The sequence below is a fragment of the Ptychodera flava genome, chromosome 1 (assembly GCF_041260155.1).
Source record: "Ptychodera flava strain L36383 chromosome 1, AS_Pfla_20210202, whole genome shotgun sequence".
Lineage (NCBI taxonomy): Eukaryota > Metazoa > Hemichordata > Enteropneusta > Ptychoderidae > Ptychodera > Ptychodera flava.
In genome coordinates this window covers 9,964,015-9,984,232 of record NC_091928.1, presented here as the reverse complement: position 1 = coordinate 9,984,232, position 20,218 = coordinate 9,964,015, and the positions used below count along the sequence as shown (strand labels likewise).

The following is a 20,218-nucleotide window of genomic DNA, read 5'->3' as shown; positions in this document are numbered from 1 at the left end:
TGAAAAAGATTCACACAGAGTATGCGTGCTCAACGACAGCCAATGGATAAGTAAATTCTCTGAGACTTACAAAAAAAACACATTTAGAGAGCGTTTCCCAAACATAAATGCGCCATCAAACGATTCTGGGCACTCTTTCATCGTTTGCAATCATCTCAAAAGGCAAGAAAATTGACTGGGGGGAAAATTACCAGCAATCAAGTAAATTTGATTTCACTTCACAAGTTATTGCTGATTCAATTGAATAGCAATCGCAAACAGCACGCGGAGATGATTAATCGAGTAAGTTCAATTCCCTGACCTCTGACCTGACCCTTGACCTCCTACAAACACAGTTGTCAAATTTCAAGCTCTTGTGAATGTAGCTTTGCATTGTTAGCTTCACTTTTCAGAAGACACAACAAACAGTACTTTAAAGATTCTGGCAATTTTCATTCTGCAGAAGTTTTAACTTTGCCTTCACATCAGTGTCTCTATTCTAATCGCACCTAAGCGGTGTCAGGCTTGATTTCAAATACAGTAAATGAAATATGGAATAATTTATTGAAAGAAAACACACATGTGTGCGTCACACAACATAATGATTGCATGCCCTCTAAAGATTTGCACTGCCTTGTGATTGGCTGTAACAGTAAGGCCATTACCTCACTTTCAGCAAATGTCCCACCACGAACTTTGACCCTTCATTCACTGAAACTACAGAACAATGACAAACGACCCTACACACATCAAATAAACTCATTCTTCAAGAATGACATCATTATTAATGATGTCTGGCCAAAGTTCACTCCAGAATTCTTCACCAGGGGATTTTGAGCAATGGGTCACCCCTCTGTTTCCCCAAAATCTATTCATATGTAAATATCATACAACAGAATAATTTTTTTTCAAAACAAAAGAATATGCAAACTATGTATTGTTATGTAAATTGGACATTCCCTGTGTTTTTCAAAGATGTGGATACGTTCTTGAACAAGTGCTAAAATACACAGTTTGTCTCAAGTGCTTTTTAAAACCGATTTGGTAATATTTCAATTATTTTAAATTAGTCATCGAACATAGTTATAAATATGCCTGAAATAATCAGAGTTTTACAATCTCAGAGATATGCCAGCTAAATCACATTCTAGAAACCTACCTTGCAGAATGCAAACTCTAAATCTACCGGGGGGGGGGGGGGGGGGTTATTTTCCACTCAAAAACTTCCACATACCCCACACACACATACAGCAGATGTAGAGCTTCAGAGAAAACACTGTAGCTTTTATGGTACACTCTACGTGTCAGACTCAAACTTTCAGCACAAACATATCTCTATTTCTCTGACCTAAAGTGCATACTTCTCCCTTTTTTGGTAAAACCCCCTTGACCCTGGGGAAAGTAGGGCCTTCTATCTGTAGCGAGTCACGATCTTTTCATGATTTGGAAGTGATTTTTGTTTCACACGAGTAGCTCTTTTTGGGGTACGAGTATTGCATGATACGCTGGTAAAGTAATTGATATTCCCACACACTACATCACTGATATCTTTTGATAGTTGTGCTGTCAGCAGTGTGTCTATTTGTCACCTCAGTTATGCGTCATTAAATACTCGAAATAAAGGATGAAATCATGCACATCTTCTTCCGATGAGCATCTACCTAAGTCAGAAGCAGAAGGGGTTGAAAGGTCAAACTCATCCTGTGAAAAAAAATATTTCATACTATGACACAAAATGGCAACATCACCGTCCACAGATAAATTGTTAAACACGTCCCATTTGGTGATATCCAATCATTTAGACAATCACATCTCAAATGTCTGTATAAAGTGGATAACATTGTACCAGACGAAAGCAATAGTATCGGTAATTCTTGTCCGCCTTCCAAAAATTTTGACACAGGCAATAAATTTCACCTGTTGTCATTATATAGTACAAATTTAGTCACAGCAGTGTTTGTAAGTTTTAATCTTTCTTTCACCTCCAGTTCCCTGTATACAGGTCCAACTTTACCATAGAAAACAATGGATTTGAGACAAACCATGGTGGTGAAAGGGTTAATCTTTCTTTCTTTTTAGTTTTTTTGAGGAAAATTTTGGAAGCACGTTTCAGAATAGCATGTCTGTAAACTCAATCCTTGTGCCAGTACATTTTGGGATTGTGGATAACACACGTGCTACAAATGTTTCTAAATTTGCAGTTTCACACTTCATTTGGTGGTGTGGCAAAATGAGGTAGGGTAAAATTCAGGTGGAAGTGTGGTGCCCCCATTTCAAACAACAAGACGAACTTCTGCCCCAGTCAAATCTGTTTACATTGTCCCTACAGTGTCACACCACAGACTAGAAACTGACCAACTTATACACACCAAACCAAACCTGCTGCACACCTTAAAGTTCTATAACCAACATGAACACAGGCTCTTGTTTTGTGTGTCTCTACTACAGTACAGCCCCCTGCCATAGTTTCATACCCTCATACGCTTACGTGCAGACCTTCACGAAGCTGTGCACACATAAAGCAAACACGCACATGAAAGTGACATCCGCATATATTGGTAAACACGACTAAACTTCCTCAAACATAAAAATATTTGCAAAACTGTGGCACTAAGCCCGCTGTGCGTGATACTCAGTCAGCACCGAAATAACCCAACAAAAGTGCCCAGAGGTAAAAAAGAACTCTTTTGAACCTACTGAAGTCTGATATGCCAGCTTTTGAGAGACTCACAATACCAGTGAGACTATAACAATGTTTCCAGGCAAATACAAGAAGAGCCAAAATAAACTCCCACACAACAAAAATAAAATAAAATAGCTGAAAGGAAAACTGAAGCCCGGTCGAATATCTATGAGATGACGTAATGGGAACTTTCTATCTAACTGACGTTCAAAGAGTAATGAAATTTTTTGAATTACAGTTTCTCCCTCCCAGGATCTGAGATGTATTTTCAACCACTGCCCTTTCTTCCATCTTGACGAAAGAATGACGTCTTACCGGCCGTAAAAGTTTATTTCAACCACCTGGAGATGTCGTCATCGGGAACTCAAATAAAAGACTCCATCTCAACATCTGGTTGCAGCCATTCACAGGGGTCATCGTGATGGATTGCAAGGGGAGGACGGAGGGTGTGTGCTACCTTTTAAGAGGCTGTACGCCATATAATGCCAACTCTTCATCATTTCAATTGCTGGTCCTACAAGTTAAGGCAGGCGTTACTGCCTCTGGTGTTGCCCGGGAGTTGCCATGGTGACAGACATACTTTAATTACCTTAATTCTAAGAGAAATGTCACAATACCAGAGCAGGGAAGCATTTTTATAGCTATTTGCTGCACTGCATCCTGGGTGCAAATTATCTGGAGGAGTCGATATCAGTGTTCAGTAATCAATACAAAAATTGTTGTTTATTATTTTAGCATCCCTTGCAACACCCCCAAATATTAAAAATATTTCATCAAACACTCAACATTTCCTCTTCTCAATCAAGATTTCAAATTCCAGTGTCCCCTTATTCCAAAATGATAGAATCTGCTTATAAATTTGTCAGTATCCCTTGCAACTTTTTCAGGTTACAAATTGACGTATTCATGATGAAACACAACCCCAGAACATGGAACACACAGAAGACATCCCTGAGGTCAAACAGTTGTACCGAAGACACCATTGTATCTGACTGGTTGCTTCCTATTCCTTGAACACTCTGGCAGAGTGTAACAATGCAAAACAGGAATGTAGTGTATGTAGTAACCTCCAACTTGATATTTATGTTTCATTGATATATCTAGGACAGTAGCTGTAATAATTGATAATTTTTTTCACTATTTTTGCTTTTAATGTCAACTACAGTCTCTTGTTCTACTCCCCAAAGCATGCTTAGATTCACCTTGTAAACTAAGCCCGTATTTGTATAAATTTCATTTTTTATCAATATCGAATGACTTCCAGTCCTGGCTAGAATTCAAATGTCAGCAAGGACAATGCATTCTGTATAGATGCTGTGTTGGCAAGCCAGATAGTGGGTGTTTCAAAATGCTTTGGGGACTAGAACAATACATGTAACTTGCAATTAACATACAAAACAAAAATAGCAACAAAGAGTCATTAAAAGTTACAGCTGCTGTTCCTTTACTTGGACTATGGAACTTGGCACAGTCAGACTACACCATTAACCTTTCACATTCATTTCCCCAATGCATAGGTTGAACCATCCGACACAAAACAATAGGGGTGTCATTAAGTCTTGTGTAGAAAGGGATAGGGTGAAAGGGATGGATATATGTGTAGATGCTTGTCCTTGTTGAACAACCTTGTGAACCAAATCACTACAACTCTACAGATGACTATATTTTTTATGTGACAGTGTAACCCTGCCTTTGGGAATGAATTGTTTTATTACAACAAAATAAATATTCTTTTACATTTTTTTTCTCTCAAACTTTTAGATTTTCCTGAGAAAAAAAAATGTCAAGGAATCAAAAAACTTGTATTAGGGAAAAGACACTGCCTAAAAAGCAGCTGTGGAATTCTTGAGCTGTTTTTAAATTCTGTAATAAATGCTTGGCCAAACACTAATATAGGGTTAGGGATTTCGGGAAAAAAAACCAATGGCTAAAATTATGCCATACTTTATCTCTAAGTACTGTTTTCATGACATTCTAAAAAGCCACACAGAACATAAGGGTTGCTTGCATTATGTGTACACCTGCTCTGATCTGATAAAATCCATAGTTACATGGTGACAAAGAGTCCTTGACACAATTTGACATTTAGGCTTGCAGGTACATCTCCCAGTCACGTAACAATCTACGCAACGGTTGCAGGTAGCTGAGTCACCTTGGGATATGAGAAATAAAACCTTCCCACACTATTCACAAGTATGTGTACATACACACTGAAGAGCTGGACCGGAAATCTTAACAATGTGCCTTATTTTAGCCCCGGAAGATGATCTTTTAACCCTACATGTATATGTACAGATTATAAATCACAATTAAAATGGCGGCCATGATAGCGGTTTCATATTGGCATGATGTTTCCTCTTCAGCATATTTGCTATCAAATATTTGCCATGAAACCGCCATCACATTGACATCTCCATGCATTGCATAATGTGACTTTTCTTGCCAGTATTTGCAATCCTGGTTATATTTAGGTTCTTGTTTGCATGATGGATTTCATCTGAAATGAAAAGAAAACCCACGTGCTGGATTCTAAATTTATCCATGTTGACTTGTACTCTTTCAAGTATGAGTCCACTGCCCTCTTAAAAACAAAGAATTGAGTGTCCGAGGTGAACCCTTTCGAAATGGAACTGTGGTTGAATTTGACCGTTTACGATAGTGAAGTTGAATCTACACATTGTCAGATAGGGGTGACAGCAGGCAGAGCAAAACTATTCTGGAAGGACTTCACACATAAAAACCAAAGTGGCAGAATATAGGATATTTCATTGTGAATTCAAAGGTTAATTTTCGATATAGTATAGATACAGAGACAGCATTGGCAAGACTAAAGAGGATGTAAAAAAAAAAAAAAAAAAAAAAAATATATATATATATATATATATATATATATTATATATATATATATATATATATATATATATATATATTATATATATATATATATATATATATATATATATATATATATATATATATATATATTATATATATATATATATATATATATATATATATATATATATATATATATATATAATAAATGGTAGGGGGACAGAGTGTCCCCTGGTTTAAAATTCCTGGCTGCAACACTGTATGTATGTATATATATATATATAATATATATATATATATATATATTATATTATATACATAAGTTGGTAAGTTTGTTGAAAGCAATATAGAACTCTTTCCTTTTTGATTTGTACCTACAAACTAACAGCCTCACCAAGCAAATAAATAAGGACACCACACAAACAAGGACAAAGTCCACAGTCCAAAACACTGAACCAGTAATACTTATGATTGGATACTCCTTGAATGTCACTTCCATAAAAAAAAAACCATACATGTCAAATGTCACGTTTCTATGGACCACACCTTCAGGTGTACAAACAAACATGCACAAACTGTTTTGCACAAACTGTTTTCGTTTTGCCTGTGTACACAAGTACACTGCAACCTCACCCAAAACAATATAGGCAGTCTGGCAAGAGTTTGGCAAGGTCGCCACTCTGGGTAATCCCTTAATGTCATTTTTAGAAAACAGGTACTTGAGGAATGGCAACAAAACTTGCAAGGGCCACACCTACGGGGCAAACCAAAACTAGGTGACTGAAACTATAACCAGGGTCAAAGTTCAAAGGTCAACTGCTACTCTTATGTAACATAATTCGTAAGATAACCAATTTGCTATATGGTAGAGAGACCAGATGTCCAGGTGAAAAGTCTTAAACTGTATATCAAACATAACAAAAAATTACATGAACTGAGGAACATCACGAGCACTAGGAGCTGCCAAGCAACTGGAACAAGTGAGGTACCATGACAACCAAGTAGCACCATCCACGAAACGGTCAGCGTGTTGGATTACAAATCAATTAGTACACTGATTCTCTCAATTAGTGGTCCAGCCACGTAGTCACTGGAGAAAATTTGACCTAGGTGTCAATTATTTATGTTTGCGAGCGACCACGGACCATGTCAACAAGTGATTAGGTCACCTGTGACTAGAAAAAACCAGCGATCATTGATTAGAACAACCTATAATCAGTTCCACCGTGATCTGGATCAAATTTCCAGGTTTATATTTTTCCTTCCAACCCATCTATAACCCACCCCCTATTTTCCTTGTTCAGAGGTCCCAGTTCATTACTGGAAACAATGTGATCGGGCCATACCATGATGATAGAAAGGGTGATGTAACCTCTTGACCGGAAAGAAATTCATCCAAGCCCAAAATAAAAATTTGACAACTACATGCCTCTCTGATCTATAAACAACTGAATCTCAATTGAATTGATAGGGACAGTAGGATGAACAATTGACCAGTCTTTGACCTTCACGTGACACAAGCATTTACATAACACCTGCTTTATATGTTAGGCCCTGGATCACAGGCTTCTGTGACAAGATGCGTCCATATTTTGACTTAATATCGATATGCAACAGACATAAGTAGAAAGGACCAAGATTGAACAACACTGCGCAGAATTCAACGTCAATTTTCTGGTTGTCAGACAACACATTGTTGAAATGAAAACTGCTCTGCTTTCTGTCGGGAATCTGAAACCCTTTGTATGTTATATGTAGATATACTGTACATTGAATGTTCTCCGAATGATGTGGATAGGTAGCAAAAGACGACACTTTTGTCCATCTACAAACGACACCTGACTCCCCTAAAAAGTACACATATAAACCACCTATCCCTTATCCTGCCAAGTTCATATATCACCATCAGGTCATGTGATTACAACCAGTGCAATGTGCCAGGTCCAATGAGTTGCATTTTAACAAAAACTTGAACATTTGAAGGTCCCTGAACACCTGGTTACTGTACACATACGATTTTTAGTAACAAAACCTGCTATAACAGACCAAGCCAAGTGGTTGAAAATACACATGATTTTGGCTCACCGCTTTCTACTGACTTGGCAAATGTAGAAGTGATACCGTCCGGCAGGATTAACCCTTTCACCCCCAGTTCCCTGTATACAGGTCCAACTTTACCATAGAAAACAATGGATTTGGGACAAACCATGGTGGTGAAAGGATTAAGGTTAAGTATACTGTACAGTGGTGCCCCGAAATGATTTGATTTGATATCAATATATCTCAATCGCCACAGATTTCTAATCATGATTGATAATACACAGCACAGCCTTTCACAGGTACATGTTGAACAGCACAAAGCAGAGTGGCTGACAGCCATTGAGATATGGCATTATTGCCTTGCAAATCAAGTTCTAAGATCTTTATTACTGCCCTATTTTATCAGCCATAGCTGGGAAGCCAATAGAAACCCCTTCACAAATCCACTTTAGCAATAACCTGCCTTGTTCACTGGAACTTTCCCTCGCTCACTTATCCACTTCAGATGAGAAGCCAGAACGCAGTGTTTGAAAATATCAAAGTATATTGACAAGCACTGTATATTTTAGGATACTAGGATTTGATATATTCCAGTGGCATACACATAGTCAGTGTTGTGAAAGCAGCACGTATTGCATATTCTGGTTTTATTACTGTCATGCTGAAAAGTGCAATGGCTGCTGGCTAGCCCAGCCAGCCAGAAGGAACACAAGGTTGTCCTCTTTATGTTTGAAAATAAAAATTTTTGATATAGAATTCCAGAAGAGGTATGATATCAGGTTTTAACTCTCTTCACTATTGGTAAAACATAAAATTAATAATTTCATTGATTTCTCCACTGTGTTTACTCTGTTCCACTCTCTGTTTCAACCCTTTCACCACCATGGTTTGGCCCTCAAATCCATTATCACCAATGGTGATTGTGGACCTTTGCACAGAAAATTGGGGGGGGTGATCAGGTTAAAAAGGCAAACGACTCTGAAGCAGACACTTTTGATCGGTGAAAATGTCCGAAATAAGGTGTCGCCATCAACATTCTCATGGCAGACACTTGAGTTTGAATTCAACTGCAACACAACACGAGAGCCCATCTCATTCATTCGACGGCTCTTGTAACATTACAATATTCATGAATGCCACCGCATAACACAGGCTAAATTCACTCTCCTTTCTCTGCACTTTTTAAAGATCTCGCCTCAGAATAATGCACGGGCCACTTAGTCCCATATCTTTTGCGAAATCCCACCAATTGTACAGCTATTCAAGGTTTGAAAACATCGTTAACCTAGTTTATAGACGTAGCGCGACCTTCGACCCATTGTGTGTGGTTTTCGTATAAATACATGATCTCTTTAGCGATTGAACAATCTACAAGCCTTCAAAGGGCTGAGTCAAGCAAATCAAACAATGAGACAGGTAAACCGCAGAACTGAAGTTACCCTATTTCCAATGTGGGAAATGGGTCAGCGAATGCCGAGCTGGACGTTGACTCATACTTGTGCACAAGACTCACAACATGACGGGAGTACTTGCAGGAACTTGAATCATCCAGCCTTTCATGAAATGCTGGGGTTTTTTCATAAGCAAATACGATTTGCCGGAGGTAAGGTCTTTTATTTTCACGGGGGCTACCTTTTCACAGACTTGTCTAAAATTGTGTTCTTCTTTTCACAAAGAGATTACTCGACTCCTATTTTGGTCGACAAAACAAGTGGTGTCTATGAGGCTGGCTTCCCTGTGGAATACACATGAATAGGAACGAGCTGCCTCTGTATTTACACGAAAGACAGTTTTGATGATGAACAACCTTCTACAGAATGAGAGTATCCCAGGCCCCCAAAGTCTACAATTCAAAGAAGCTACGGCTGAGTGAAAATGAGCTTTCCTAAAATTCACAAGAATAACTTTTATAGTGACATATAAATAACATAACAGGCTAAAAACAGCCACAGCGATAGAGAGATAGTCATATTGGAATTTTCAGTAAGCTTCTATGCACAAAGAAAAAAATATCTGTTCAGTGACCTAACACATTATGGTACATATCTTCAATGAACTTTACTGTTATCCTCTTTAACCCACATGATGTTATCGTGAAGCATGGTCATTATTTTAAAAATTCCCCAGTTCCATATTAACCCTTTTCCTGCCAAGTCCATATTTCACCACCAGGTCAAGATGGTTAAAATTAATGAAACACAACGTATTCCATATGATGTATTTTAACATAATACTGTACGTTTGAAGGCTGTTGAAAACATAATACTGTAAAGTTGATTTTTTTTGGACAAAAGATGCTATAACATACCAAGCCAAGTGGGTGAAAATACGTCATGTTTTGGCTCAATACCGCTTTTTACTGACTTGGCTGATGGGGAAGTGATACAGTTATTGCTGTCTGGCAGGAAAAGGGTTAAATTTTGGTTCGCAATTAGCATTTGACAGGAAATACTTACATACAGTATGAGTATGTCTTTTTAATTTCATGATTTTTAACATGATGGAACTGTCGCTAAAAATATTCTCTTAATTTCTGATATTTTAAAAGAACATGCACTTCTAAAAAAAACCTGGTTGTCAAAATTATGGCACAGATAGAAAATGTAGAATTTTAATGAATTAAATTCTGCCTGGTTGCATCGCCTGACTGGTGTATACAATTGCCATAAAAATGTTCTTGGCAAAAACCACTGGCAAATAAGTTTACATTTCCCTCGCATTGCAAACACTCTTTTGAACTTCGCAGCAACTCAGGTATTTTCTGTTTTCGCATTAGGAATTCTCCGGACGTCGCTTCCCAGCATCCATAATGCAATCATGGAAAATCGGCACACACAGGTAAGCTTCAGAGATTTTTAATATATATCGGGTATGCGGTGAACACACCGTGGGGACCTCGACTCTGGAATAAATTTCACAAGGCGAGCCAGACAGCCGCCTCTGAACACTGTCACCAATCATGGGAGCTGTGCTCACAGCTTGACAGCGGAGAAATAAAAAACAATTTATCAGTTAAATGCGAAGAAAACTATTTGACACTTCAAAAAAGTATTCTGGGAAAACAAACAGATTTTGGTAATCAAAAAATATTTATCATTCCAGTGTCGTATTATTCTGAGCTGTCGTGTGAACGGCGATGGCTATGACAGGATTCAATGCTTTTCATTCTGCTTTAGAATAGACAGAATTTTTTGAGCGAAAGACACCACATTGTAAAAGTTGCAAAAACAGAAAACTGTATTCGCAATATTGATGACAAGGAGTGTGGGTTTTTCCCCTAGTTATGAATCTGGTACACTTTGTGATCAAAAATTTGAATTTTTTTGTATTGTTCTTTTGAAGTGAAGTTGGGATTTCTGAATGCCTGAAACGCCTTATGTTTGCATCTGTCAGAGAATATCCGTCGTACACTGTTTGACGAATGTTTACACCTGTACAAAATCCAATGGACATAAAAACAATACCATGTCAATGAAATCGGAGATTCAATAACTGCCTGGTTTGCTACAGTTGTAAATTGAACTCTGGTGTGATTTCAGAAGCTTTGTTAGTTGGATAAACAGAGCAGGGAGGGGGATTTTTTAACTTTTTTTAAAATTGCATCTGTTATGTTGTTTTTACAGTCTAGCTGACAGACACCGTCAGGAGGCATGCGTGTCTGAACCAGGCCAACAGATGTTACACACTGAAAAAATTTTAATTACGCGCACTGCCAACGGAGGACGCCTCAACACACTAGTGCTGACAAATTTCAACCACCATTAGAAGCGATGTATCAAAATCTTCCTTGTGCCACCCTAACCACTGTTCAAACTTCCCCTGACAGAAGGCTAAGTAATGAGACAAATGCCTTCTTTGTCGAACGATTGATCTTCAAGTCGGATACTTCACACAGTCAATTTTGTTTCCAACTCAGCTCACGTGTAACTGTTGGCAACTCGGCGCACAATGAGCTTTCATTCATGGAGTTGCGACACCGAACACCTCGGAATGTGCCCGCCTCAAGTATATGGCATTATTCGCCTCTCAGATTATCCACATTCTGTCCACAATGTAACATCATCTAAGTGTCCGAACCACTTCAATCAGCAATTTACCTGCTCTTTTCTCAGCACAAAAAAAAACCAGAAATCCACACCTACATTTTGTACCTTAACAAAACTGGGCACACGTTATTATGATACAATTTTCCCTGTGTTGGCGTAGAATACGGCAACCAGCCATATTTTCATGTCTCCTATGATAAAACAAATTATTTTGTAAGTTGAAACGTGTTATGTACAGCCAGTGGACAAAGAGTTTTTGTCAAAAGTTTTAATCAAGGATTCAAGTGTATTTTTTTGACATGTCAGGCGATAGTCTTTTCTTATTATAATGTACAAGCATTGACTGTGATCATATGTGATCTTCTGTATCAAAGTGTGTGGATGTAATTTCTGCTACGAAGGTCTTTTCAAAATAATACCATTTGATAACAGCTGTGTATTCACTGGAACCATTCAAACTTACTCAAATTCAATACAAAATCATGTATTGGAATCTAGAGCTAGCCTGACACATACTACCACATGTGGTACATGACAAAACTTGACATATCTGGGATGGCAAACTTCGCTACCACTGTCTAGCATATTGAAGGTCCAGTTAATGGCAATTTCAATGTTTGGTAACTCCAGGACAGATATTAACTGTCAGATATACAAGCCCTGAATCAAGAAAAGCTATGCCGAACTAAAAGAACTCTCTCAAGGACTCCCTGCATGGCTAAAAACTGTGTCAACCACAGTAGGAAACTAATAAAACTATTAGAGAGCACATCCAGTGTACACACAATCCGACTTGAGCACTTTAACTTTTTGCCGCCAAAATTTTTATGCAACATTTTACCAATTTTTATGAACTTTTTTGTGTAATTTTGTTGATAATTTTGGACCAAATGGACATCACATTTCATTGGCTACAGTTTTTTCTCAAAATTTTGGCAAAAATCAGAGAAATATTGACCTGGGTTTATTTTGTAAAGGGGACAAAAATAGACTTTGGCATTCAAAGGGTTAAACGCTAAAAATGGAAATGTGCAACATCTTCCGATTTTGGACTTTCTATTCATAATGACTCTTTTTGCACAGCAGATAGGGGAATGCCGGCTGCGGTTTTGAAGTACTGTGCATTGCCGTGACTCAACAGCTGCATAAGAACCATGTGTTACACACTTGTCCAATCACCATGAAGGTCATATCATCAGGTCGTTAAAAAGTACAGAGAATCCGACCACATCGCTTTTTATGGCAGATCGGACAACCGTTGTATAGTTGCAACATACCGACATGTACATGTGTGGCCGGGTAAAGTAGATATCTGGATATTACCCTGCTATTACCCTCTCCCCTCCAAATCAAACCCTCCCCCTCCTCAATCTACTCGATGAACTGACCCTCATCAAAGAGGTGTCAATTTCATTTTCTGTCAGTAAATACGAAATTACAAACAACTTTGCAACAGCTGATCACATCAGATTCTTATCTAAAAATCTCAGAGTTGATTTTTTTGGCAGAATTTGGCAAACTAGACCATAATTGGCAGTGTCTCCATTTAACTGGCACTAGTCTGTCGGACTTTGCCTGGAGTGAATCTGCACACCGATGATGCACTGACAAGGTTCTGGTTAACCGATACGCACCATACTTCTTTGTTGTTGTGAAAGAGTTTCTCGTCCCAAGGCAGGCTGCTGAAGTGGCGGCTAAATTTTGTGGTAAATTACTTCTGCATTAGGGAAAATCACCCCAAGAAGTAGATGCACATACTAATTGTAGCATGAAGCGTTGGAATGTCGTCCTTGACAAGCATGCGCTACCCACTTGCATAAATTCCAGCAAGCCTATCGACATCTAGATCTACTAAATGTCACTGTGTTTTTGAAATTGTGAAAAAAACATCTTGAAAATGTCCCTTTTGCATCGTTTGGATGCAAAAAAATTGATTTTTCATAGCAGAAATATCTAAAACAGTCCAGAAATTACGTAAATGTCACTTTTTACCCATTGATACTTCCATGCTTTAATCCCCGCTATTGTTAAACGACACCGTTTCTTGCTGGCTTTGCTACTGCTCTCCATTCAAATAAACAAAAGCAGGATGCAAACAATGCCATTAGGACACACTCTTTGTCATGCCTGGCTTTGTCATTGTTTTACTGTCATTCCACTGTTTTACGTTTTCAGGTGAAATTCTCCAATTTCTAAAAGCTGTATGCATTTGCAGCGTACATCTTGCCGGTACCAATGCTGTCTTCCTGAATGCTAACGGTTTCATCAAGTTTTCATGTGACCAGCTGTGATCTGTAACCTTTTTAACCATTTGCCATATCCGTATTGCAGTTCAGCTTCTCAAGGCAGAAAGATTGGTTTCTACAAAATTTGGTGGTGAAACAGTAAACTCCTCTCTTCAAGAGCACAGTATAAAATTCACCCTTTTACCACTTTGATTTGGCCCAAATCCATTGTCATCAATAGTGATCATGGACCTGTTCACCAGGAATTGGGTGTGAATTGGGTTGAAATTCACCTGAAGTCAGGCCATTGATGAGGACAATCAAAATCAATAATCAAACCACAGTCAACCATAGGCAAAACTGAACAACCATGTACAACACGATTTTCTTGTTTATATTTAATTTGTCCATGTCTAATTATGACATTTGAGGGACTTCAACAGTCATCCTATGTACCGGTATATTATTCATTTCATAAGATATCCGTAATTGACATTTCAACATTTAACAGTAAGTTCGGTAACTTATGCACTGGGGATAAAATATGCACTTGGGACGTTACAGCTATGCAAGATTAATAATCAATAATTTTGTTGATCTATATTGTATCTGTTCATTATTTCCAATATCATGATTGTTAGAAATGCATGTTTATTTACTTTTCTGGCAAGTAAGCATAAAGACTGATGTGCTGCAATTTGCAAAGGAACCTTTCAATGGGGTCTCTTCTCACAAAATATTTCAATAAGTACTACATTTTTGGAATAAACCTTGATTTCAAAACGTGTATATGGTTCATCAATGTTCACTGAAGAGAGGTTCAGATTGCTACTCGTCTTAATCATTTTGCAGCTTGTACAGTGAAGAAATGAAAGTGATATGCATCTGAAACACAACACCAGTCTGTGGCTTATCTCAGACAGCCACACAGTGTCAAGGATACAGTTCTTTCCTTTTCTCTGCAGTATCATTTCAGAAACCATAGCAGTTCCACTTGAAAATAAGAAATGGCCCCCAAAAAATCATTTGCAATACGTCAATCCCACAAATAACTACACAATATTTCTGTAACCTTGAAATATTCCTTACATTCAAAGGGAAGTCTGAAAACAGTGTGCCACTCACATGACAGCGGCATAAATAATCACATTTTCCTTTCAAACATTGCCTGATTGGTTGTCCCGAGTACAGCTGATCGCAAAGAAACAAGATGCTGACGTTCTCTCATGCTGATCTAATTAACCCTTTCAAAGGCCATAGTTTGGCCCAATTCCATTACCTTCCATGGCGAAGATGGATCTCTACACTGAGAAACCGGGGTGAAAGGGTGTCAAGGATACAGTCATATTGAACGTGCTGTGTTTGCATTTTCAACGTCTGAGTAGGTCTAGCGGAGTGATCGTGGAAAAAAAAATTCCATCACACCACGGCAAAATTATGAATGATTTGAAATGGCAGTTGTGTCATTCTGATTTCTTAACGGCAGAGTGGCCATGTGCAGAATGCTGTGTGTGAATAGCCGCTGTCAAAATACTCGAAGAGTATCAAATGTAGCTGTAGATTCACATTCATGAGTGACGACAACTGGATTTTCATTGAGGCTATGACTACGGAAAAGGAAATGATGAATTAAATGCGGTATACTTTGAACTGTTGAAACAATGGGCTTCAATCTACCATAATGGCAAGCAACATAATCATTTCAAGCCCTTGAATTCATTTACCATGGTTTAGTAAATCAACAGCCATGGATTATAAATATTATTAATAATCAATAAAAATCCCATTGAAACAGCTTTAAAGTTTGGCTGCTTTTAAATGTAATTGTGTAACGACTGTCAGATAAGTACTGTCTCTCTCTTGGTACAGATGACTACGACATCTCATATTCCTTTGACATATTCAAAGGTAAACTTCACAAAGGCCACTGCCTGAAGCCTATTATCACTGCCCTGGGGAACACGTTTGTGAGAAGTGTACACAAAAATTGAGGTCATCGGTACCCTGCTTGATGGCTGCATACTTTTACAATGTGTTAGTCTTCTATGTCACTTTTTTTTTAAACAACTCTCCTGATATAACGAGATGTGTATAATTTTTCCGGACAGCTATTTGTCAACACACCATCCCTCTTAAAAGTTTCACTGCCCAGTCATGATAATGTGGAAATTATACCGTCATTGGTCAGATGTTCAAAAGGAAAATATTCAAACTGCAGATGAAATCAGTCCATTACTGACCAGCATTTTTAATATAGACTGAGATCTCTGCCAGTTGCTCCATATTAAATTGAGGGCGGAAGGACAGTCAGCCAACCCCTATTCCAGCCTGTATCTGCATTCTTTCAAACTCGTCAGTATAACAGGACCCATACTGTCAGACATACTACAGCCAGCATATAAACACATTTGCCTGATAAGCCATTAATTGACATCAATCAGGGCAGCTTAACATTTCACAATGTATGCCCACTGTTTCTTTCCTCCAGGCTAAAATACATACCTTCCATTAACATCCAATGATCATTAAGAATGTCAATAATTGATTTTAGCTCTTTTTAAAACAACCTGTTTGTTGAATTATTTCAAATAGGACTGTGTTCTGAGCAAAACTGACCACCTACGATGCACCCATTGCATTATTGATGTAAATTTTAAACAATGAGCGAAAAAAAAAATCACGGCCACGTTGATTGTCACATGGGTGGTGAGTATTTTCTAAGAAGATAAACTGTGCCAATGTACACTGTAATGCGAGTTCACACAGTATGGTTATCTATGATAGGCGAAATTCTCATGCTTGGACAATTCGCTAGAGAACAAAATATCACCTGTCATACAGATAAATGCCGGCGACGTCGCTGTCAGTTGCGGTCACTTTTAACAGAGGACACGTTTTTTTTCAGGGAGGAGGCGGTAAGGCAGGCGATTGTGTCTCGAAACCGCAGAAACTGATGCAGCACGAGAGGGGTACATGTCATCGTTCAGTTTCAAATGCTAATTTCTCCGCTTTGTTTAGCAATACCCTCGCTGAGAACGCCCCCATTCCTCAGTGAAATGCCCCGCTTTCTACGTTGGGCCTATTTTTGTCTCTGCCCGCTCCGACTGACGGGGTTCTGGAAGTGACTGTAGCTCTGCCTGTGGGATGAAAGGACGTGTGTTGTCGGTAAAAGCTCATGAAAACGGGTAGAATAATCTGAACTTCTCGATTACTGCTTACTACGATTTCAAGATGGCTGACTCGACTGAGTGTCACTGTTTAGTGCACATGAGCCGAGGGGCCACAGTCCCGAACAGGGTCTCCTCAGCTTGTGCGAGCTGAACCCGTCGACCCCTCGGGGACAGAAGGCAAAACCTACCTGTGGCAAATTACTGGCGATCTGTTTCTGCAGAGAATCGCGTTCTCTTTCAGCCATACACATTCTGTCTTGTGTTTCCAATAGCGTTTCTTGGGTCTCTCGCAGTGTTTCCATCAACTTATCTCGTTCATCGAGCATATTGACCATCAATTGTTCGAAGTTAGAGTCATTTTCGCTGCACTGCGATCCCCGTTGGCTGGAGGAATCTTCCGAAATTGTGGGCATAACGTCACACATCATTGTTGTCTATCGTGAACAAGAATAAAACCCCTCCAACGCACCGGTTGCTGCTCCGACACCCGGCAGTTTCCGTTCAATTCACAGTGCAATGGGTACGTAGATAAACCTAAGCACAAGAACTAGATAAACATTAAAACTCGGGTCGCAAATCAAGACGGTTTTCTCGCTTCTCTTCGGTCACACCATACTTGATTCACACAACGTAGATCTCCTTGAATATCAGAACAATACATGAAATTCCTAATAGGGTGCCATTCCTGCGGAAAGAGCGTAAAATCCTTGCATCAAAGTATGACAAAACGCCGCGAAATCAGCGGATAGGGCGCTCTGGCCTTTGCATGGACCGACATGCCTTGCGCGCGTGACCCCACCCCACTGGCACTGTGACATTCCAGTTGCTTATTTGCATAATTGAAAATTAAAATTGCTATCGTAAAAATTACCTCTCCCGTACTTAAATAGTCACATTATTATGGAAGACCGGTCACGACATGCGACATGCGACCTGCGACTTCAAAACTGCGACCTGCGTCCCGCGAGTTTGAAACATGCGACCTGCGACTTCGGCATTTAGACCTAGGTGTAACCTGCGACTTCACAACAGCGACCTGCGTGTTTGTCAAACTGCGACCTGCGACTTCACAACTGCGACATGCGACAACAACACGTAACGTTTCATGGTGTTTTCCTCAGTATTAGATTGGAGGCGTCTTGCGTGAACTTTAATCCTTTGAGCGCCAAAGTCTATTTTTGTCCCCTTTATATAATAAACCCCTGTCAATTTTTCTCCAATTTTTGCAAAAAAATGGGAAAAACCTGTAGCCAATGAAATGTGATGTCGATTTGGTCCAAAATTATCAAAAAATTACAGAAAATTCATACAATTGGTAAAATTTTGCACTAAAAGTTTGGTGGGAGAAAATTACAGCGCTCAAAGGGTAAAACGTGGAAAGGAGATTTAACGTTCAACATCGATCAATTAATAAGCCATTGCTTTCGCTTTGGTAAATCGTTCACAAAGTCTGGCAAAACTCAATTCATGTACACACCAGTTCACTCATTTTCATCTGGAGAGATAATTTTATGACGGAAATGTTGACAGTACGTGTTAATGCATGGAAAATAATATGCTACGTGATCTAGGCATTTATATGTTTATATTATAATTTCAAATTATTTTAGATATTCTTCGTCTGCCTTACCTCGCTTCTTTCCTTATGTTATCAACAAACTTTTTGATTTTTAGAAATCTCTGGTATTTATCCTCATTTCACTGTGGTATAACCATCTAGCTGTCTGTTTAATTCATCAGTTGTCCCCCCTGTATCATAACTGCGTCAGTGTCATTGCAAACATTCGAATTTTCAGTTATTGTCGTTCTTTCTAACATTTCCAGTTTTGTTCCAATTGCCCAGTGATTGATCATCGGATGTTGCCATCTTTTCGTCTAATTTCATTTTTACTTTTCGTCAAAAAATCGAATTGATCCAACTTTTGTTCAGTTGGAAAATAAAAATATTCTTACTGGTTAACTTCGGACTACATTTGTCTACACAAATAACATATGCAAAGTAAAGCAGTTAAAATAATACTGATATTGACAGAAGTGCAAACATATTTGCTAACCATGAATAGCCAGAGACCGACTCAAGTTCTTTATAGATAACGCGAGTTAAAACTGTAAAACAGGACATAATTAAACCCTCCTACAATCCTATTTTCAGTCTTTAAGCCTAATATGTACATACTATAATATGTACATATTATTTTTTGTGTGTATATAATATTTTAGATCATGTAGGCAGAAAAGTTCCAGAAACTATTAAACACTGATGTAGACGTTTAAAACCCTATTGCTATTGCATTATTTCAGATCGGTTTGCCTTTCGTAAGAAGGAAAATAAATTTGTGCTCTTCGTTTGTGGAATTCTCTACCGTCACAGCTTCATGCACTTCTATCGCTGGTTGAATTCTTTCGCTGGCCGATTTTTGCGTAGGCCAGCGGTGCGAAAATAATGCTCTGGTCGCGAGAATGCGGTAAACCGGCTGTTTTAATATAGTGCAATGGTGTCCCTCGTGTTTTTCAGGCTCGTGTTCAGAGCAATGGTGCGAACAAATCAAGACTGATATCGCAGTTTGACAAACACGCAGGACGCAGGTCGCTGTTGTGAAGTCGCAGGTTAGGCCTACACCTTGGTCTAAATGCCGAAGTCGCAGGTCGCATGTTTCAAACTCGCAGGACGCAGGTCGCAGTTTTGAAGTCGCAGGTCGCATGTCGCATGTCGTGACCGTCTTCCATACATTATGACCTTAAAGTTCAATGTATGCTTTTGGATATTTGCTCCGAGCATGAAAATAACATTAAACCTAATTTTCTTCAAGTATCTTCACACCAAACGCGTGTGCATGGCCTGAAAACGGAACAAGTTGTTGCACGTTCATCGTTGGCTAGAGGGCGCAACTCATTTGTCCTACTTTCTCACATACCTCAAGCCTGGTCGGTACTCTCTGTTTTCAACTGCCGGAAAGCAATAAATTATCTTCCCTTCACACCTAGATCTTTTGTAAATACGAAAACACATCCTGGCAAATATTACTTTGTGTTTACCGGGGAATTAACTGGTGTTTACATTTCACAGCTTTCACATTGACCTACCTTTTCTAAAATTGTTCTGGGTGGTTGGTTACAAAAGCATTCGCTGATACAAATACAATACGGACTACTTCAGTATGTCAAGGATTGATTCAATTTAACAATGGTTTAATACACTCTGTGACAGTTATGTGAACTTACATCATTGTGTTTTTTGAA

General features: G+C 38.7%; 1 protein-coding gene and 1 long non-coding RNA gene across 5 annotated transcripts in view; one reads left to right on the top strand and one right to left on the bottom strand.

Annotated features, from left to right (window-relative positions):
- The window catches only part of LOC139129715 (liprin-alpha-1-like), a 201,992-nt gene extending 184,181 nt beyond the window's left edge, over positions 1-17,811 (bottom strand). For 2 of the 4 annotated variants that reach the window (XM_070695396.1, XM_070695426.1), the window contains exon 1: positions 17,167-17,811. In XM_070695396.1, coding sequence (XP_070551497.1) covers positions 17,167-17,406 — 240 coding nt within the window. In that variant the 5' untranslated portion in view covers positions 17,407-17,811. The remainder of the gene's footprint in view (positions 1-17,166) is intronic. The other 2 variants (XM_070695410.1, XM_070695403.1) reach the window with 1 other exon arrangement.
- LOC139129748 (uncharacterized) lies at positions 8,903-12,014 on the top strand. Its single transcript, XR_011551662.1, has 3 exons — positions 8,903-9,140; positions 10,314-10,375; positions 11,161-12,014. It is a non-coding gene; the product is annotated as an uncharacterized lncRNA (long non-coding RNA).
- Positions 17,812-20,218: the final 2,407 nt, after the last annotated feature.